The 23,203-nt window shown below is 35.0% G+C and overlaps 1 protein-coding gene across 4 annotated transcripts in view; it reads left to right on the forward strand.

The window, feature by feature from the left end:
• Nucleotides 1–23,203, forward strand: part of ROCK2 (Rho associated coiled-coil containing protein kinase 2) — a 136,831-nt gene that overhangs the window by 63,305 nt on the left and 50,323 nt on the right. For all 4 annotated transcript variants that reach the window (XR_004625087.1, XM_019802053.2, XM_034659905.1 and 1 more), the window contains exons 4-5: nucleotides 7,970–8,107; nucleotides 17,836–18,096. Coding sequence is in view for 3 of the 4 variants with exons in the window: in XM_019802053.2 (XP_019657612.2) it covers nucleotides 7,970–8,107; nucleotides 17,836–18,096 (399 nt within the window). In the remaining variant the exon portion in view is untranslated. The remainder of the gene's footprint in view (nucleotides 1–7,969; nucleotides 8,108–17,835; nucleotides 18,097–23,203) is intronic.

The raw sequence follows: 23,203 nt of genomic DNA on the forward strand, positions 1-23,203 counted from the left end.
CATTAAATAATAACACACTTTTATAGCAGTTACAACATTACAGGAAGGCTTCTAAAGCAACTTCTATATAATAACCAGTCTTCACAGCACTCCTTTAGATAGATGTTATTACTGTCATGCCCATTTGACAGATGGGGAAGTTCGGATAGATAGGATGAACAACCTGCCAAAGTTCACATAACTACCAAGTGGTTGAACGGAGACTTGAACCTAGAGAGAAGATTTCATAGTCGATTTTCTTTGTTGTATAGTCGTAATCATTTTTCTGTGCCAATAAATACAGACTGTATGTTACCTTATTGGCTTCATGGGGTTTCATTCTCCTCTTACTCAGCCTCTTACTAGTATTCACTTCTTCTCCTTTCTTGAAATACCACTCTTTCCTATGTTACTGGCTCTTTCTCAGTTTCCTTAGTGGTTCATTCTCCAGCTGACTTCTACTAAATATCATAGTTCCATGGTTCTTTGATCTGCAGAATGCACTCTACTATTCCTGTGACTTTAAATGTAATCTGTATGATGTCAAGGCTTAGATTCATAGCTGCTGCTCAGAATTTTCTAGTTTGTTCTCTAAACTCATATCCATTATGCCTTATTTGACATCTCCATTAAGAAGTGTCACATCTAGGGGCGCCTGGGTGGCACAGCGGTTAAGCGTCTGCCTTCAGCTCAGGGCGTGATCCCGGCGTTCTGGGATCGAGCCCCACATCAGGCTTCTCTGCTAGGAGCCTGCTTCTTCCTCTCCCACTCCCCCTGCCTGTGTTCCCNCCCCCCCCCCCCTGCCTGTGTTCCCTCTCGCTGGCTGTCTCTATCTCTATTGAATAAATAAATAAAATCTTAAAAAAAAAAAAAAAAAGAAGTGGTGTCACATCTAAAACATGTGAAATTAGAATGCTTGATTCCCTTTCTTTTTTCTTTCTTTCTTTCTTTTTTTTTTTAAAGATTTTATTTATTCATTTGATAGAGATAGAGACAGCCAGTGAGAGAGGGAACACAAGCAGGGGGAGTGGGAGAGGAAGAAGCAGGCTCATAGCGGAGGAGCCTGATGTGGGGTTCGATCCCATAACGCCGGGATCATGCCCTGAGCCGAAGGCAAACGCTTAACCGCTGTGCCACCCAGGCGCCCCTTGATTCCCTTTCTAACTTATCCACAAATTTGTAACACATTTTAATAAATGGCTCCAGTATCAACCCTGTTGCTCAAGCCAAAAAATTAGAAATTATTGATTTCTCTTTTATTTCTTAAATTTAATTTTTCAGTAACTCCTGCTCCTAACAGTTCTCTAGTCTATTTTTCTTCTTCTTCTTCTTCTTTTTTTTTTTTTTGGTGTTGACTCTCACTGCTGTCATCCAGGATATATCCTTTTCTTCCCAGTCAGGTATTGAGCATCTCCTTTGTGTTTTACTTTGTTTTCCACTTTTGCTAATAGTGTTTCACCATTGGACTGTTGATTTGGATTGGCTGGCAGGTGCTGATGGAAAAACTATCAAGACTATGCTTATTAAATCTGTAATTCATACTATCCAGGCTCAGGGGGACCCACATTACTGTTTCACTGACTGTTTTCCCCATACTTCATATTCTCGTATTTTTATGTATCAATCCTGTCCCATTTTGGGTGTGGGTATATAGTAGAATCAATTAGGGGCTTTTCTAACATGTTTTCTGTTTTCCGTACTTCCCCACCCCTCTATATTTCAATATATAAAGGATGGGAAATAGAGATCTATCTGCCTAATATAAACTGCTGCTGATTTGAACTTTTTAGAATATACTCATTGTATTTCTTGTTTGCAATTCATGACTCCCTTAACTCCCAAATGAAACACGAAGTCTTCATCCTGGCCTTCTAGGCCCTGTTTTAAGATGTCACCAATTTTATCTTTTAACCCTTATTTTCCTTTATGCTGTTCATTCGGGGCAGGCTACTCATTTCAGAGCATGCTCTTTGTTTTCTTGTCTGTTTCTTCAATCATGTTTTGCTTTCTTTCTCTCTGTGTTCATTTTAAAAGAAAACTTTTTCCTATTACTCTCCTTCTTACCCTTTATCTGAGTGTGATCTTTCCTCTGCATGTTTTAATTTAATAATTTTATGTAATTTACCATATTATGCCTTGTACTGTAGTTTATATGTATATTTCTTTGAATCCTTTTATATCGTAAATTTTTTGAGAGTAGCAACCATGTCTTTCGAATACTTTTGGCATTCCCATCAAGGGTTCGTAGCTACTTATCTGAAAATAGTTTGCCAAATCTGGGGAGGTTATCTTTAGTTAAGTACACAGTTTAGGAGGAATATCTGTGGCTTCAAGGAGAAAGGGAGAGCTCTCACTATGTAGTGACTTGTCAGTTCCAGCTGTAGACATTGGTAAGTGATGTGTGTGTGCAGCCAGATCATATCCGTGATTGGATTTTTCTTGTCTTTTTATATCCTGTACAACACAGAACCTAAAACATAGAAAGTTTTTATTGAATTGAATTGATTGTGATTCCTTGTGGTCCCTGGGCTCAAACGCTTCCTGGGATCCTGTGTGCTAAAGGGATACAAGCTCTGTGACAGGACTCGAGGCAGATGAAAGATGAAGATCTTGTTCTTTTTTCCCCCCTCCCACTGGCTTGCTTTTAATTTAATTGGTTTAAACTAAGCTTTTAAAGTAGAATCAACCAGAAAGAGAGTATAGGGGAAATGATTTTCTAATACTTGCATGTCAACTCAACTTTTTAATTCCTTTTTTGGAGTAAAACAGGCTCTTCACTGACTACAAAGTTATTTCTGAGTTGCAAGAATTATCTCCTTCCCTCCATGCTTTTGTAATTCCTGTATTCCCTCATTCAGTCTTGGCTGCCACAACCAGATGTTTTTAGTGAAAACCTTAGCAGTACACACTAACTGCTTTAGTCTGTCAAACTAGAACTTATAAAAAAAATCTATTGTAATTTTTGGTATTAAAAGCCAATTTGAAAGTCTCAAGTGGAGCATTTTGGTTAGAATAATTTTTTGAAAGTTTTTTGTCCACAAATGTTCTATGAGATCTAGGTCCATTTTAGGATTTTCCAAACATGTCTTGTCTCTAGATACACGTAGGGATATTTCATCTACTTGAAGAAATTTTTTTAAGAAGTACATATTTGCTATAGAAAATTCAAATAAGCAAATATAAGAACGTAGAAATCACCCAGAATTCTGTCATTTGAGATAAAACTACTGTTAACTCTTTGACCCTTTTTTGTGTGTGTTATTTATATGGGGGGGGGGGGAGAATATCATTTAGAGAGTAGGATCAACTTTTTTTTGTCTGTCATGTACTCAGTCTAGTGACATAGGGGAAACACATGTAAAGATTCATGATAAAATGAACTAAGTTCCATTTGTCTATGATGGTGTTAGCTAACATTTTCATTGAGTATATTCTATGTGCTAAGTATATATAGTCATAGTCTTATTTTATCTTTGCAACAGTTCTCTGAGATTCTTACGTAGATGAAGTCCTGAAACTTAGAAGGGTTAAGTAAGTTGGCCCCATAGTTCATAAATAGCTAAGATTTTTGCGAAAGTTTGTTGACATCTAAATCCATGCTTTTAAGCAGTACTCTGTACAGTGTGATAATGAATAGCTCCTATATTTGACTGTTTATCCATCCATATTGAATAGAGGAGGAGGAACAAAGGGGAGCGTACAGAGATGCTGAGGGAGATTATAATAGAATCATTCAGAAAGAGACATCCTCAGAAGGAAGATCAATGGAAACCAGCTTTTCTAAAGTAACAGCGCTTTATTGTAGTACTTCGTAATACTAGTGGTAATGAATTTTAAAAGTATGAGGTAGATGTTTGGCATGAATACAACTATTGCCTCTTTATGTTTGTTGTATAGATCCAGTCAAAGACTACAAGCTTGTGGTTCTTGACTCTTGTGTTATGAGCCAGTTAAGTGTCCTGTCCCAATAGTTTAAATGAAAATCAGGCCTCATCAAATAGAGTATCGAGGCAAAATGTCTCTATTTATTGAAAATCGTATAGCTCTCATATAAACATAGCTATAATTTTGTTGAATTGGATATTCAGCATTTTGCCAACCACAAGCCAGCCCCACAAATGAAAATTTATACTCTGCCTAAAGGAACTTATGAAGCAGACACGTATACAGCTAATTATGATACTAGATTGTTGTAAGTGCTTTGGGAGCACAGAGAGAGAAGTAATGTTGCATAAAAAATCAGCAAAAGTAAAGTGAATAAGCATGTTTCTCATGTTCAGAGAATTATACTGTTTGACTTTTTGTGTATTTGAATGGTCTTTTTGTCCTAGGTTTGTTTTTATTTGTTCAGTTAATTCAGATATAAAAGATTAAAAATAGGGGCGCCTGGGTAGCTCAGTTGGTTAAGCATCTGACTCTTGATTTCAGCTCAGGTCATGATCTCAGGGTTGTGAGATCAAGCCCCATGTCAGGCTCTGTGCTAGGTCTGAAGCCTGCTTAAGATTCTCTCTCTCCCTCTCCCCCCCCCGCCCCCTTTGCTTGCACGCTCTCTCCCTCTCAAAAAAAAAAAAAATTAAAAGTAAATAAATATTTAACTTTTTTTTCCTGTTCTTTTCCTTTCTTGAAATACCACTCTTTCCTATGTTACAGTATCAGATCTGTAAAGTATTATGGTTCTTATATATCTTCTCTGGGGAGGACTTGAGCATTGCTTTGGTTTACCTTATTTTCATCAATATAAGTATTGATTCTAAATGTGGATAGTACTTGATGAGAGATAACTAGAGATATTACCTGTTGGATTTTTCTTAAAACTGCACATTAATAACTTGGCCAGTGATCAAATAAAAAATTTTTTTCACAGACATTCATTCATTCATCAGATATTTAGTATCTATTTTAATTGCCAGTGCTGGCATTGTATTTGACACTGAGGATATAATGGAGAATAAAATAGGCATGGGTAATCCCTACCTTTGTTGAGCTTAATTCTAATGTGGGAGATAGATAAATACAAGGAAACAACATAAAAAAAATCACAAGTTATGGTATCTCCTAGGGAAAAAACAAATGGAATTCTGAGGTAGAGAACAATGAGTTCCTACTTTGGATAAGAGTGATCACTCCTTTAAGAAGTTTATATTTCTGCTGAATGAAGGAGCTAGTCTCTCTGGGGAAGGGTGAAGTCAGGGATTTTGGTGGATTTTCTGTTACCTTCCCAGTACCTATAAAGATCTTGAGGAAAGGTATATTAGAGGAAGTGAAAGAGGGTGGTAAGTGTGGTTGAAGTATGAACAAGGGAAAGAAAATGACAAGATTGGGAAGGTGGTTGTAGACTAGCTTATTTATTTATTTCTGTATTTTTAAAAGATTTTATTCTTCTAGCAGAGGAGCCTGATGTGGGGCTAGATCCCAGAACGCTGGGATCATGCCCTGAGCTGAAGGCAGACGCTTAACGACTGTGCTACCCAGGTGCCCCTAGACTAGCTCATTTAGATCTCTGTAGATTTTTGTCAGGAGCTCAATTGCCTCTTCTTTCATCCAACCCTCAGGAGGATGACCCTATAATTTGTTGTACAGGGACATACTTCTGAGTGAAAAAGAGCAGTAACTGAATGGGAGACTGTGCTGACCAATGTAATCTGGCCCTGTTCTGGGGAAAGCATCCTAATTGTGGCTATACATACGTAGAAATGACATAGATAAGTGGTTACGAGCATGGATTCTGGATGCAGACTACTGTACCTTCATTTTTAAATTTTTTAAAAAAGATTTTATTTGAGAGAGAGAGAGTGAGAGAGCAAGTATACAGGGGGGGCAGAGCGAGAGGAAGGGAGAATCTCAAACAGACTCCATGCTGAACACAGAGCCTGACACAGGGCTCAATCTCACGACCCCGAGATCATGGCCTGAACTGAAACCAAGAGTCTGACACAACCAACTGTGCCACCCAGGTGCCCCAGACTACTGTACCTTTAAGTCTTGATTTTTACTCACTGTATAACCCTCAGCAAGTGAATTTCTCTGTGCCTCAAATTTCTCATTTGTAACATGGGGGAGTAACACCTCATTAGGATTGTTATGAAGATTAAATAATACATTTATGAAACACACTATGCCTGGTATGTAGTAAGCAACCACTCAGTAAATTCATTCTTTTAGCTAATATTTATTCAGAGGTTATTATCTGCCAGGCATTTTACTAGGGACCGTGGGTTGAGCAGTGAACAAAACACAAAAATCCTTGCCTTCATTGGGCTTAATTTCTAGTGCAAGAGATAATAAATAAAAGTAAAAAATAAGGTGTAGGATGGCAATAAGTGCAATGGAGCAAAAGCAAGGAAGAAAGAATGGAATAGGGAATGTGTGGGCAGCAGAGGGTGGCTGTAAATTGAAACATTGAAGTAGCTGGATCAGAGTAGGCCTCACTTAGAAGGTAACATCAGAGCAGGGATCTGAAGGAAGTGAGGGATTGGGTCCTGCTATAAGGGCTGATTCCAGGCAGAGAGAATAACACATGCAGTGAAATGAGAAACTGTTGGGGTTTTAAAACGGGGGTGACAGAAAATGTTTTTGAAGGATCACCAGATGGGTGAAAGTGGACAGCAGGGAAGAAGCCAGTTTAGGTTATTGTAGGTAATGGAAATAAAAGATTTAGGCCAGGGTGTGATCAGTGGAGGTAGAGATGGTTGGATTCTGAAACTATTTGAAAGTAGGACTGAAATGATTTGCTGGTGAGTTTGATGAGCTGTGTGAGAGAAAAAGAGGAGCCAAAGATTTTTAGCCATAGCAACTGACTGGAAGGAAGAAGATGCCATTTACTAAAATGGAGAAGACTATAGGAGGAATAAATTCAGGGGTGAAGATTTGGAGTTCAGTTTTGGACATCCTGTTAGATATCCAAGTATAAATACTAGCAGTCACTATTTATTATTAATTATTCAGTAAACATTAACAATTATAATTGTTAGGTATTTATTGGCTCTGTGGTAGAGTTTGCTATGGTATATTTAGGATTAAAATGATGGTCAAAAAAAGATACTGTTTTTGCCTTTGTGGCAGTTACAATCTAATAAGGAAGATAAGAATTGATCAAATAAGGACGCCTGGGTGGCTCTGTTGGTTAAGTGTCTGCCTTTGGCTCAGGTCGTGATCCCAGGGTCCTGGGATTGAGTCCCGCGCTGGGCTCCTTGCTCAGCGGGGAGCCTGCTTCTCCCTCTGCCTCCTGAGCTCCCCTGGGTGAGCTCTCTCTCTGTGACAAATAAATAAAATCTTAAAAAAAAAAAAAAAAGAATTGATCAAATAATCGTATTTTTGGTAGTTTTTTTTCTTAACATAAAAAAAAACCCTTTTAAGTAGAATACTTTGAAAGAAAGATGACTTAACAAAATCACAAATATCCCTGGGGCGCCTGGGTGGTTCAGTTGTTAAGCATCTGCCTTCGGCTCAGGGCTGGATCCCAGCGTTCTGGGATCCAGCCCCATATCAGGCCCCTCCGCTGGGAGCCTGCTTCTTCCTCTCCCACTCCCCCTGCTTGTGTTCCCTCTCTCGCTGGCTGTCTCTCTCTCTGTCGAATAAATAAGTAAAATCTTAAAAAAAAAAACAAGAACAAAACTTACCTTTAAAAAAAATCACAAATATCCCTTGATATCTAAATTTATTAGTTTCTGTTCAGATAGCAGATACATGTACATACCTTAAAAGTTTCTTATTTAACAATATCTTGTTCTTAAAATTGGTTAGCTTAATTAACATGAAGGAATGAAGCTTTATGAATTCATGGAACCTAGTACTTAAAAGTATTGTGTATTTCATGAAATATTTAGGCTGTTGGGAATTTTCTTTTTTTCCCTTAAAAATGTTATGCTTTTACTTTTTATTAGCTAGAGATCATTTTGTTTTATAACTGAAGTCTTTAATAATAGAATTATAGTATGATCTGTTCACGTTTCTCTCACAAAATTACTTTTGTGTTTTAAAAAATCTACAGGTTCGTCATAAGGCATCACAGAAGGTTTATGCTATGAAGCTTCTTAGTAAGTTTGAAATGATAAAAAGATCTGATTCTGCTTTTTTCTGGGAAGAAAGGGATATTATGGCCTTTGCCAACAGTCCCTGGGTGGTTCAGGTAAGCATACAGACTTTTATAAGTTTATTTCCCTTTTTTGTAAGTGCTTACTATTCATAGGATTTAAATCCTATATCTCACTCACATAGTAACAGTGCAGTCATTCTTAATAAGGTCAGATTCAATATGCTTGTTTAATGTTCCTAAATAGTATGTCATGTAGACATGTAATACTTAAATTGGTGTATGAAAGCAAGTATTATTTTCAACTTTTAAAAAATTCCTTTATGAACAATTAGATTGGTTACCAGTATGCCATTATTCCCTGCCTACACTCTCGTGATTTACATAATAGAAACAATAATCAGCCTGTCTCAAAAAAACCAAAACTTCCTACAATAAAAATTTTGAAAATTCTCCTGTAGTCCTTTTTATATTACCTATAATATAAAACAGTATTGTGCTTCCTAACTGAGCCTCTTACTTAACTGTAAAGTAAGGAATTCATGGTTGTATTTTGCCTCTTTTTCAATTATATCCCTCGTTAACTTTGCTTCTCTGAAAATGTTTTTATACTAATATCTAATTCTGCAAACATTTTTGAACAAGTATCATGAGTAAGATTAGGTATGTACCAATGCATGTTCAGAATGCTTACTTAAACGATTTGGGAGTTTGATACCTGCTTGTGGAAGGCAATTTGCAGGTAAAAAATTTGCCGCATGGATGACTATGTAATTTAAAAGCTCATTATTATTGTTTTTTTAATGACATTGAGCCCCATTGCTCTTTTTCTCTACTTAATTTTTTTATTGTAGCTAGTGAATAGAAATTCTGATATGTGTAGCTAAAACTAAAATTTTTGTAGCAAATTATATATCATGATAACTTAAGGAATGATGGTAATAAATTATCCGACTATTAGCATTAAATTGCTTTCATAGCAACAGAATCATTGCCATTTCCAGTTTATCATTTCATACACTGGTGTCATTGATCTTTAATTCTGCTAAGTGGACCTTTTTAAAGTGTTCATTGAGGTAAAGAGTTAATGGATCTGTGGAAACCAACAGTGAAACATTGTAAATTGAAAAGTAACATTATAATTCTGGGTTTCGTTTGTTTTTATCTCTGGTAAAGGACATTCCATGCACTATTATATTTGTATGTTTGAAATGTATAACTTTGTGGGGACACTTGTTGAAATGACTGACTTAATTCTATTTATTTATTTAATTCAGTGATTTTCAATTATATTTATACAGTTTCACTATATTTAGATTAGTATATTTATAGAGTTTCAGTATATTTATAGAACATTTTTGTACCTCAAAAAAGAAACCCCGAACCAACTGGCAGTTTTTCTCCATTCTCTCCTGACTCCAGCTCCTGGCAACCACTAATCTGCTTTCTATGTCTGTGGATTTGCCTATTCGGGATATTTCACGAAAATGGAGTCATAAAATATGTGGTCTTTTGTGATATCTTCTTTCATTTAGCATGATGTTTTCACTGTTCTTTCACGGTATAGCCTGTATCAGCCCTTCATTTCTTTTTATGGCAAATAATCGTCTGTTGTATCGCTATCCCACGTTTTATTTGTTCATCAGTTAATGGACACATAGGTTGTTTCTATTTTTTGGCTAATGTGAATGATGCTGTTGTGAATTCTTTCATATGGATTTTGGTACGTATGCTCACACATTTCTGTTAGGTATCTACTTTGGAGTGTAATTAATGGGTCATAGGATATGCCTCTAATCAGTTTCAGTAGATTATTTCTAACAGTTTGCCAAATCTCAGTGCTTATTTTTTCATGACTGTTGAATATTTAATTGTATGAAGGCCCCTATATTTTTTGACTGTACTCTCGTTGAAGATGGCTCTTTTTATTTCTCTTATATAAATTATGATACAACATAAATCTTTGACCTATCTGTATTTCTTACAGGTATATTCTTAGTGTGATTTGAATTCGATAGATGAGTATTGGCATATTTTTAAAAACTTATTCCTTTGCTGATAGAGAAGACTTCTTAAAAAAAAGCCATCTATTATATTTCGCTTGCTGTGTTCTTTGTCTGTTTTCTAATGTCCATACTTTTATGGTGAACACTTCCTTACTTTTCTGTATAGTTTCTCATACCCAAGTAGGTGTGCAGCCTTTAATACTTCAGTTTGCTTTTAGCTTTTTAAAAATTTAAGTTTAGGTATCTCTTTTAAGTCTCTCAATCTAGTGGCCTTCCTATTTTCTTTTTCTTTTGTCTCCTCAGTTTGTTTGTTGCAGAAACCTGGCTCTTGCTGATTTCATCCTTGTGTAGTTTAACATGTTCCTGTCTCGTTTATATTTTTTGAGTTGCTAATTGGATATAGTGCATCAGAATCAGGTGTGATTTTTGGGAGGGTGGCAAAACAACTTCAAGGGTAGTGTTTTGTTCTCTTAGGAGGCTAATGTCTGGTTATTTCTCTGTTATTTTTCCAGCTATTTGTGCTTAATGCCTAGGTCTGTTAATTTATTAAGAATTTCAAAATGGTGATATTCTAATTCAGTCATTCTTCCCCTTGCCCACTCCCCAGTCGTAACTTTTCTGTTATAGTGACTGGAATAGTTCTATAAAGAAAATATTCCCCCATTTACTGTTTGGTTACCCGTAGTATAATTCACAGAGGAAGGACAGGATAAATACTTTATTCTTTCTTTATATTTACCAGTTTTCAAAGTAAGGGATTAGTTTCCTTTTATGCTCTAAAGGTGAACAATTTTGGGGAAGTTGCCAGTTTGAACTCATGGTCTTAAAACCTATTTGAGGTGTTTTAGTCTTTTGAGTGTCTTATTGATGCTCAAATTGTGACACCTTTGAAAAGTAACTTCCTGTTCAGGTTTATTCCTGAGTCCTTTGGACATGGATGTAGCAGCCTTTGATAGCTTGCTGTCTGATATAATAGGATGTTCCAGACCAATCTTTTACATTTTTCTGTCCTTGACATAGAATTAATTGTGCTTATAGGTCCATCTTTTTTATGCATGTGAGTATTTCTTTAGAATAGATTCTTAGCATTGGATTTGCTAGGTCGTATGGTGTGCACATTTGACATTTTGATCGATAGTGCCAAATTGTTTTGTAAAAAAAGGTTTTTATAAGTTTCTATTACTCTAATTATTTAGTATTTTTATTTCACTACATTTTTAGCCAATACTGGTTATTGTAGTTATTTAAAATTAGTTGCATCCTCAAGAAACAAAAAGATGTTATTGTGCTAAGTTGCATTTCCTTGGTTAATTATGAGGTTCAGCATATTTCATATGCTTATTAGTAATTTGTATTTCTTCATTGCTTATCCCATTTTTCTATGTGTTGTTTTGCTTTTTTAAATTTGATTTATTAGAATGCTGATAGACCCTGTATATTAATATACGTATGTTGGAAATATATTCTTTGTTACATATGTTGGAAATGTATTCTCTTGGACTCCTGTCTGTTGCTTATTGAGTTTTTAAAAGTAGATGTAGTCAAATCTATGTATTCTATGTTTTGATTCTTTCTGGGAAATACCTTCCGCAGCCCAATATTAGGAAAATATCCTTTTATACTTTATCTTTTTTATATTTTAATTTTGAGAGGGGCAGGAGTCTATTTCTGAGTTAGCAGGAATATATTTTTTATATGAAGTAAGATTTATTTTTCCCAAATGGGCAGCCACTTTTCCCAATGCCATTTGTAGGAAAGCCTGTCTTTTTCCCATGAAGTAAATGAAATGTCCTTTGTATCATAGACTAAATTACCATGTACACGTGAATTTCTTTTGACTCTTTTCTATTACTTTGGTTTGTTATTTCTTCCTGCACTAAAATCACATTGTTTTAATTTCTGTAGTTTTTCATATATTTGGTAGGGCAAGTCGTCTCATTGTTCTCCATTTATATTTTTGTGGCAATTCTTAACATTTTTTCTGTTAAGTTAGAATTAGCCTTTCATTCTGTTAAAAAATACGGTTAAGATTTTTTCTTGCATTGCTTTAATTGGTAGATTTTTTGGGTTGTTTTATTTTGGAATACTAAGTCCTCCCATAACAGTATTGTATATCTCTCTGTGTAGAGCTTGATTTTCAGTAAAGCCATGTTACTTTTTCCCATTGAATATGTTCAGAAGAAACTTATGCATAAGAAAACAGCATTGGTTCAGTCTTTCAGTACAGTGTTGAGTTAGAAGTTTTTTATCCTTATATTTTCTATTATGTTAAACTTCATTAGGTAGTCCTCTGATATTTAACGATTAAATCTGATGTTTACTGAAGCTTTCTGATTAAGACAGTAAAGACCTGTCCATCTGTGTTTAGTTTTTAATTAGGAATGATGTTGAAGTTTTTGAGGTGTGTTCTTCAGCTGCTTTAAGATGGTTTTCCTGTTTAGTCTGTTATTATAGGACACTAAAAAAAAAAAATCAGGGTAATGTAAAATAAAAAGTAAACGCTATTTGCTATAATTTTATATTCTCTATAGAGTACTGAATTTGATTTACTAATATTTTAAGTAATTTTCCATCTGTTTGCATAAGTGACATTTGGCCTTTGATTTAATTCAGTTTTTTTTTTAATATGGGCTTTTTTGGTTGGTTTTCATATCCTGGTGAGACTACCCTAATAAACATAGTTGGGAAGCATACCACTTTTTTCTGAGCTTTGGTGCAGTTTATGTAAAATAGAAACTATTCATTCCATGAGGTTGAATTGAACTTGCTTTCAAGAAAAATTTTTCAATATATTTAGTGATAAATATATTTAGTGATAAATTTTTACCATTAATATTTATTATAATAAATTCTAAACATCCCAAAGTAGAAGGAAGGTATATTGAATCCCCATGTACTGTTCAGTCAGCTTCAACAATTACCAGCCATGGCCAATCTTATTTCAGTCACACCGGAAGTTGGCAAACTTTTTTTGTAAAGGGGCAGATAGTACCTACTTTAGGTTTTGTGGCCCAAGAGGTAGATAGAATGTTGATAACTTATATGATGAGAAAACAAATTTCTGCCGACTTTTTATTGGTGAAATTCGAAATGTGATAATAAGTACAATTTTTAAAAATGCAAGTTTGTTAAGGAGAAGAATGAACTTACTTTCTGGGGCAATAACATTTTGTTTAACTGGAGTTCAGTCAGTGTTTCCTATCAAAATTGTAGATGTTCCATTAATGTTAATGTGTGATAAGATTTTTTTACATATTCATCTTACCTTTTCACATAGGTTAGGTACTGCCAAATACTATTATCCACTGGCATATGATTTATTTTTTTATTAAGAGACTTTATTTTTTAAAAAGTTTTACATTTATAGAAAAATTGAACAAATGGTAGAGAGTTCCTGTATCCTACCCCCTAACCCCCGACAGTTTCCTATATTAACGTCCTACTTTAGTAAGGTACATTTGTTACCATGAATGAACAATATTGATACATTATATAACTAAAGTCCATAATTTATTCAGTTTTTCTTGGTTTTTACCTAATGCTCTTTTTCTGTTCTAGGATCCCATCCAGGATATTATGTTACATTTAGTTATCGTATCTTAGGCTCCTCTTGGCTGTGGCAGTTTCTCAGACTTTTCCTTGTTTTTGATGACTTTATAGCTTTAAGGATTACTTGTCAGTTATATTGTAGGATGTGTATAGTCTTCTATTAGAATCTGTCTGATGTTTTTCTCATTATTTAGACCTAGGGTTACAAGTTTTTATAGAAAGACTGTAGAGGGAAAGTGCCATTTTCATCACGTATCAAGGGTATATACCAATACTTTATTTATAACTGTTGATGGTGACCTTGAGCATATGATTCTGATTGAGCATTTTTATCACTTTGAAGACATATATAGAATTCTGTTAAATTCTTGTCTGGATATTTACCTTTTAGCAAAGTCATTACATTGCAGGTTAGTCACTTCCAACTGAAGGTTAGGTAGAAACTTCTCAGTTGCAGAGTTTGTTTGTTTATTTATTTTAAAGATGTTATTTGAGAGCGAGAGAGCACAAGCAGGGGGAGCAGTAGAGGGAGAAAGAGAAGCAGGTTCTCTGCTGGGCAGGGAGCCCGATGTGGGGCTTGATCTCAGGACCCGGGGATCATGACCTGAGCTGAAGGCAGACACTTAACCAACTGAGCCACCCAGGTGCCCCTCAATTGCAGAGTTTAAGTGGATTTTGAAACATGGATGTTTGCTTTGCACTTACATTCAGGTCAAAAAAATGCTGTTGGAACTGTGGGACTGTCATTTGAATTCAGAAAATATATCCATGGCCAATTTGTGTAGGAGTGGAGATCTCACTTCTTGTTCTAATTTTAGTAGCATGGGAAGCATAAAAAGTAGCTTGATGTTAGTTGTCATTAAAAGCTTAAGTTTTGTGGGGCACCTGGGTGGCTCAGTCGGTTCAGTGTCTGACTCTAGGTTTTGGCTGGGGTCATGATCTCAGGATGGTGGGATCGAGCCCCGCCTCTGGCTCCAGGCTCAGTAGGGAGTCAGCTTGGGGCTCTCTCTCCCTCTCTCTCTGCCCCTTCCCCTGTGCATGCTCTCTCTTGAGTGTGCACTCTCTCTAAAATAAATAAATAAAATCTTAAAAAAAAAGTTTAACTTTTGCATGTAAGTGCTATTTTACTTTGTCATTTTAGGTTGTATTAATTAGACATTACTAAGTGTGCAGCTAAAGCTAATTTAGAAAGCTGTTCAGTGTTCCATAATAGTAATTGAGGGTGGTCTTGATCAGACACATTTCAGTCTCAGCTCAAAGCTCAAATAATTGCAATAAAACTTTACCAGTGCTAAGCCGTTGAACCGCTGTATGATAGAGTGAGGATATTCAGCATCTATTTCTGACAGAAATTCACAGAACGGGTGATGATGGTTAAGTCCGCAAGAGCAAACAACCACCATTATTAATACTACTCATTTATTATACAAGGGAGTCAAATATATTTTCCGCTTAGTACTTATTGATCAGTATTACGGAGAATAAATACAGATTTCAAATATCACGCATTTTCATGAGCTTTGTAAATTTGTCCAGTGAAGCCTTTTTCTGCTCACATATATTTTATCACCATGTTTTGTTAACACACCTTACCGGATTCTGCTTCAGGTTTTACTGAATTAGTGTTTTCTCAACCTCTTTGAAAATATTTTTGCCTGTAGTTCATCTATTGCAGACTGTTTATAGAGGCTTATTTTTTACTCACATCAGACTTGGCACTTACTCCTCCAATAACCGGTAATGACTGCATAACATCAGTAACATCTGTTGACTCATCAAGAGCTGAGGAAAACCACTCGAAATCATTTGCCTTGTTTTTAAATTGACTACTGATATTGCCACCAGTGTCCTCAACTCTTTGAGCAGCTGTTGTTGAAAGACTGAGAGTCTTGCGTTGATTTTCTCTAGATGCATTTCTTTGGCTGATGCAATCAAACACAATTAATTCACCATTGGTGAATGGCTTTTCTTGCTTGCCTAATAAATAAGCCAGCCATCTGTAAACGTTCTTTGGTTTCAGTCTTACATACGTTTAGCAAATTTTAACACTTTTCCATCGTTAATTTTAAGCTTTTAATTTTGAAAACATTGCAAGAATTCTTGAAATACTTTTTGTTCTCCTACCCAGTCTTTTCTCCCTTTTTTCCTTCTGAGAGATAGCTGCTGTCCTAAAACTCGTGTATGTTTTTTCTATACTCAATGCTTCCATTCCTCCTCCCCAATTAGATCTTCTATCAACTTTTTATTTTCTCACGTGATTTTTGACTAATTCAGGTTTTTAGTTCTCTCTTCAGTTGGTTTGTATTTTCTGCGACTGTCTTTCACTTTTCTATTGAATGGATTATATGTAAATTTTTTAGTCAACATTTTTTTGTTTTGTTTAAAAAATAGCACCTTTTTTTGCTTTTCTTTTTAATTATTTTCTGCTTTTAAAAAAATTCCCTAGCTTGTGCTTTCTTTGGGTTTATATTGTTCTTTTCTAGTTTCTTTGTCTGCCTAATTTTTATTGTCAGTCTTTATTTTCCAATGCAGTTATCTGTTTGAATATTGGATAGTGAAAGGATAAGGAGAGATACCTACAAATGCATTTGAAGTTATAAATTCCCTTTTGAGTGCTGCTTTAATTTTATCATGCTTTTTTTAAAAAAATGATTTTATTTGTGACATACACAGAGAAATACATAAAACAGGTGGCAGAAAGATTTATCACAAAGCAAACACCCATGTATTCACTACCCAGGTCAAAAAATAAACTTTGCCAGACTCCAGAAGTTCTCTTGTGCTCTTTCCTAATCACTACCTCCATGTGTTCCTCCCAAAATAACCACTCTTCTGACTTTATTAGTAATCATTTCCTTGCTTTTCTTTCTAGTGTACCACCTAAACAAGCACTCAGGAACTACAGTTTTCCTGTTCATTGCACTTTATATAAGTGATATCACTGAATATCTCTTCTTTTGTATCTAGCTTTTTTGTTCAACATTATGTTGGCATCTACATTGCTACAGTTTATTAGTTTCATTGCTGTGTTTTATTACATTGTATGTATATACCACAATTTGTTGGTATATTTCAAAATTTTTATTTGTTACAAGTAGTGTAATGTTTTTTATTCTGTTGGGTTTATTCCCAGGAGTGGCAGTTTGGGGTACCTATAATCATTCTCGGTAGGTGGTGGCAACTTGTTTTTCAGTGTGGTTATAGAAGTTTAGTTTATAAGTTCCCTTTGTCCTTGCCAGCACTTGATGTTATCAGTTTTAAAATTTTTGGTCATTTTTGTGCATGCAAAGTGGTGTCTCACAGTGGTTTAAATTCATCTTTCTCTAATGAGATTTCTTACCTTTTCATCTTTGAATATCTTCTTTTGTGAAATGCCTACTTAATTCTTCTTCATTTTCCCATTAGGTTGTCTGTTGATTTAAAAGATTTGATTTGTAGGAATTCTTTTTATATATTTTGAGTATGAGTTCTTTGTTTTGTTCTATGGTTTCCCTATTTGTTTGTGGAAAACTTTTCTGTTTGCATTGCTTGCTTCTGGGGGGTGGGTTGGGACATGTTGAGTGGAATGTACAAATAACTTTTCTTTTAAATTTGTGGTTCCCGTGCCTCTGGGGAGTCAGTAGCAACCTTGCTTGGTGTGATTTCTCTGGTCCCAGTGCCACTGCTCTGGTCTGGATACCACTTGCTGCTCATGAGCAAGATGATAGGGAATAAATAGGAAAGAGGAGAAGGCCCTGTTCTAAGTGTGGCTACCCGCAACTCACTCTCTTTCAGTGGTGTGGTACTTACTCCCTCTTCTTATATCTGTTGAATGTGGTATCTTTTAGGTTTTTCTCAACTTTTTCTACCTCCTCAGCTTTCTTCTTTGTGAAATATATGCAGTAGCTTGTTTTGTTTTCAGAAAGCTGTTTTTTTAAATTTATGAATTCTTCTGTCGTTCTTTCATCTTTTGTGTCCCTCATTCTGTTTCTCTTTTAAAATATCTCTATTTAAATAGATTCTTGTATTCTCTAAGAGGGGAAAATGATTCATCTATGTATATTTTTCAGCATGAGGAAGTTAACTATATAAGAAGTTTTGTCTGATGCCTGTTTTTCCCTTAGGGTTGTCTAAATGTAAAATCAAAGATTTCATAAAATTCAACTCTTTTGGTTGTAAAATAATTTGTTTTTTTCAGTAGTAATAATTGTTTTGGGTTTTATTCCATTTAAGCTTTTGTTTTGTTTTTTCCTCAAAAAAATTTTTCTCCTTTCTCGTTTTGTTTTACAGCTCTTTTGTGCTTTTCAAGATGATAAGTATCTGTACATGGTAATGGAGTTCATGCCTGGTGGAGATCTTGTAAACCTTATGAGTAACTATGATGTACCTGAAAAATGGGCCAAATTTTATACTGCCGAAGTTGTTCTTGCTCTGGATGCCATACACTCCATGGGCTTAATTCACAGAGATGTAAAGCCTGACAACATGCTCTTGGATAAACACGGACATCTAAAGTTGGCAGATTTTGGCACATGTATGAAGATGGATGAAGTAAGTAAGCAAATTAAAAAAAAGCTAATTTTTTTAAAAACAAAAATAAAAGAAGCTTTAAATCTTGACTTTATAGTTTTAAACAAAGATAAATTTAGTTTTGCTGTGTAGTGACTTAAAAAAATAAAACTTTTTTTTAACTGATCATTCATCTAGCTACAGAGTGCTTTATTTCTTAGATAGTACTAGATTTGGTAAATACAAGAGAAATAAAAGTACAGATAAGTTAGGTCTCTCTCCATAGAATGGTGATAAGCAATTGCTATCAATTAAAACTAGTTCATGCACAAAAAATGATGCAGGTGAAGTGTAGGACACAAAATATAAACTAAGGTACATGGGCATTATTTCCATCACCATTATTATTTCTGTATTTTTCCTTTAAAAAAAAAAGCTAAGGTAAGAAGTTTATATTACTATCTCCTACCAACCCTGTCTGTATCAACCATATTGAATAAATTTAGGGCCATCATCTATTGTGTACTTTACCTGTTGAACAATTCACATTATAACTAATAGATTCGGTAGTTTTAACCTCATAGCTAATTATGATGTCAATTTATTTTTGTTGCAAAATTTATATCTCTTCTCTTTTTCTCTGTAAGTATACTATATATATAATTCCTGGCAATAGTTCCTAATGGGGAGGAATCATGTTTTGTTTTGTTTTGTTTTGTTTTTCTCTTTTGGATCTAGGGGGTGACTTACATATATCAGACTCTTTAAATGTTAGTGTATGTTGACAGCAAACTAGATACTATCTTTTGTATGGTTTTTATAACCTTCCAGTATGCTTATATAGCTAATCATATTTCTTAACAAAAATATCTTAGCAAGATGTTTATTTTTAATTAAGCTGATTTTCTTTTCTTTTTACATCTTTTATTCATGCCGCCTGTGTGACATTCACTTTTATTGATCATACTACCTTCATCAGCACTCCATATTCTTCCAAGCTGTGCTCAGATTTTACCTCATTTACAAAGTTCTTCCTAATAATTCTCATCCGACTGATCACTTTTCTAATGTTCTTATTTATTTAGAATTTGTGCTGCATGTATCTAGGTTTGTATGCCCTGTCTACTCAACTAAAACTTAACATTCCTTTCTTCTTTGGTCTTCTTCATGGATTATGTATGTCACTGTGTCCATGTTTTGCATACATCAATGTTTGGTAGATGGCACATTCGTCCCCAAAGCTCCTTCTTGTGGTGTTTATCATACTACAGTGTGAAATGGTTAATAGTAAAAATTATCTTTAAGGAAATTAAAGTATAAGATAATTTTCTAATAGAATGCTAAACTTTTTATGTCTATTGTACATAATGAGTTCGTGGGTGTATTCTGATTTTAATTAAACAAAAACTTTGGGGAGGGTGTAGAGAAAAATAAGTCACACCACATGTTTTTAGGGTAGGTAATGATGGTTAAGGAAAAAAGGGTATAGAATGTGGGGAACAGGACAGAATATGGTTTTTATAGAATAATTTTACAAGCATGTAAGTGAATACTAAATTTAGCGATTTAAATCTCTTACATTGTGTCTTTATAAGGCAAAATAAAATGTGGCTTTTATAATTTTATTTACTATTTTTTAATTGAGGTACATATAGCTGAGGTAATTAATACTCCTTGGTCCATCGCTTATTGTCATTAGGAGTCAACAGAAGAGGCTTCATCTAGTTTTTATTTAATGATGATTTCCCCCTTGCCATTTCAGTCTTATTCTCTCTGTCCCTAACAAACAGCCACTATCATGTGTTTACTATAAGCTCTTGCAGACTATTAATATAGCGTACATGTGTATAAATAGTGTAATGGTATGGATGTCCTTCTTTTTCTTTTTTCACTCAATCTTGTTTTATATCTATTCTGATATATGTAAATTAGCTCATTCCTTCTTAGTATTCCATAGTATCTATCTATTAATTTTACTTATTCCCCCTTGTGTTGGATTCCTAGGCCACATCAGCTCCCTGCCACCCACAGTACAATGTTCAACCTAACATTGGTGTTGAACATCTTCAGACATGTCCCATGTGTATTCTGACAAGGGTTTCCTCTAAATATACACTTAGAAGAAGTGGGACTACTGACTCAGAGGATACATAAATAAAGTATTAGCTCACCTCCAGAATGGCTGTAAAGGTTATAACCTCTTGCTAGTAGTGCATTAGAGATCATGTCTCTCTGTGTTCTTATTCACCCTTCCTATTACTCACTTTCTGAATCTACCAGTTCCATTGGTGTAAGGTAGTAGGTTTTAAAAATTGTATTTATTTTATAACAAATGATGTCAAACTTTTCTTCCTATAATTGTCTGTCATTTATCTCATGAGTTACTTGTGTATCTTTTGACCTTTTAAAAATCAACTTCTTGATATTCAGGAATTCCTTATATAATCTCAGTAGTGATTCCACAGATAGTGCTCATATCATCTTCCAGTCAGCTACACATTTGTGTCTGTTTGAACTGGGATTCTCGATTTTGATGTAGTGAAATATATATTTTTTAAACACCAAAGTTTAAAAATGTTATTTGTTTTACCCCAGAACTCCATTCCTCAAGTAATACTAATGATGAGAACAGCTATATATGTTGAAGAACAAAGGAGTTTATTATTAAAAGCTATAGTATATGGAATTTATAATTTTTCTATGTTAGCTGTTGATGTGAATAAGTGCTGTTGCAGTTTCAGGTTCATCACTGTATTGACCTCTGTTTGATTATCGTTATGGTCTCAGAGCTGTTAGAAGTGTTCCTAGTTTCGTTCTCATTCATCTGCACGTCTGTAGAAGGGATTGGCAAAGTGGAGTCCAGGGCCAGATCTGGCCTTTGGCTTGGTTTCGTACAGCTCCTGTACTAAAAATGATTTGTCCATTTTTAAAAGATGGTTAAAAAAAAAGATATGAGGTAGAGATCCTATGTGCCCACAAATCCTAAAATATTTACTAAATATTACTAAAATATTTACTGGCCTTTTACAGAAAACTGCCAACCCTTTATCTACAATATAGACAGATTCTCAAATTATTTTTTAGCTCTTCTGGCCATGGATAAATGCAAAAATAAAACACAACTAAAAATTATAACCTACAAAGACTAAAATAATTGGTTACTATTGCACTTAAGAGTACTGGCATATGTCAGTAAGTTCTCTCATTAGTAAATGAGAGTTTCCTGGATACTGTTACTCTTTTTCTCTCTGGAAAAAAATATGTAGACGGGAGTGAATGTCACAGTGTAGTGTATTTACATCTAGATGTGTCTCAGTGACGCCCAAGAAGTACTGCTATTTAAATGGCTTGCTTAGTTGGGTAAATGGAGTGCCCTCTTTTCTCGTCATTATGCATTTCATAGCCACCTTTACCACCTTTTAAGGCACATTTTATGTTAGTGTTTTAAGTTACCCGAAAATAAAATAAGATTATATCCCTTAATATTCTAGTGTGTACTCTTTGATTAAATTGAGGCTATTCTTTAAAAGCTAGTTGGTAAATTGTTAATGTTCTTAACCCCTCTACATGTGACATCAGTTTTTTAAATGGAGGTGTTTCTACTCGTGTTTCTCACCCTTCCTATTACTCACTCTCTGAATCTACCAATTCCATTGGTGTCAGGTAGTAGGTTTTAAAAATTGTATTTATTTTATTTTATTTTATTTTACTTTATTTTATTTTATTTTATTTTATTTTATTTTATTTTATAACAAATGATGTCAAACCCTATTTTCTGCAAAATTATACATAAAAAGAAGAGGTTTATGGGAGCATTAGGGACAGACATTCAAAAGCTATGCAGCTTTGTAACCAGAGCCCTAATAAAAGTAACAATTGGTACCCCCAGGAGATAACTAGAGTAACAGGCGGCTTTTTTTGTCTTGGGCCCTGCACAGTGCAGATGGACATGGGCTTCTAAACCAGTTGGGCTCTTTTTATTTATTTATTTTTTTATTATTATTTTTTAAAGATTTTATTTATTTATTTGACAGAGGTAGAGACAGCCAGCTAGAGAGGGAACACAAGCAGGGGGAGTGGGAGAGGAAGAAGCAGGCTCCCAGCAGAGGAGCCTGATGTGGGGCTCGATCCCATAACGCCGGGATCACGCCCTGAGCCGAAGGCAGGCGCTTAACCGCTGTGCCACCCAGGCGCCCCTGGGCTCTTTTTAGAGCAAAGAAGAAGCAGGACTTTGCACTAGCTGAGAATTTTATAAGGTGAGGGATATGCCTGTTTGAGAAAGGAACCCCTGCTTCAAGTACTCATTTTTTAATCATTAAAATGGACTGAGTAGGCTCCTGCCTGTGTAGCAGTCAAGCTGAGGCTCTTAATGCTTTTCTAATAATTAAGAATTCCATTTACAATTTTTTCCACTTTCACAGGAAACATTTAGAATACTTCCTTTGGCCAACCTCAGGATTTATGACTTACCAGTTTTGTGTTTTCATAAATCTCTCCACTTACGATGTCCTGTCCATTATAAGACACCAAGTATATTTTAGCAAATAAACATTGAATCTTATCCATTTAAAGTACTCGTGAGGAAGCTTTTGAAAATGCATACCTGTTTGTGTTGCTCTCCTGCTTAAACCCCTTCTGTAGATTCCTATCATCTACTGAGTAAAGTTCGAACTCCTTAACTTGTCATATGAAGCTGCTTATGATGATACGATCCCTTCCACGTTTTACCCTCGTTCTCTATCATTTGGCCTTTTGTGCCTTGTAGTTCATGAGTCTTAAATTACATGTAGTTGTTTTTATGCTATGAAATCAATGATTTCATGATTTTTGGCCTTCATATATGATGTTGATTACAGTTTACCTGGCAGATTCCTACTCAAACCTTGAAACTCAGTCCAAAACTATCTTGGCTCCTTAAGTTGGCTCCTATGTCCTTAGACATGCCCTCCTTTTGGAGCATTTTCTTATTTTTTAGCACTATAGGTCGTTGAGGACTTGTATTTTCTCTGTCCCAGATCTGGAATCAGCCACTTTTCCAGGAAGCTCAGATTTCTTTTATTCAAGAATGGTTTTTAGAAATCAGTATTTGGGCACTGCATATGCTTATTGCTCCTTGAGTGCCATTATTTGTAGGCCTTGTCAGCAGACA

The sequence above is a fragment of the Ailuropoda melanoleuca genome, chromosome 4 (genome assembly GCF_002007445.2).
Source record: "Ailuropoda melanoleuca isolate Jingjing chromosome 4, ASM200744v2, whole genome shotgun sequence".
NCBI lineage: Eukaryota > Metazoa > Chordata > Mammalia > Carnivora > Ursidae > Ailuropoda > Ailuropoda melanoleuca.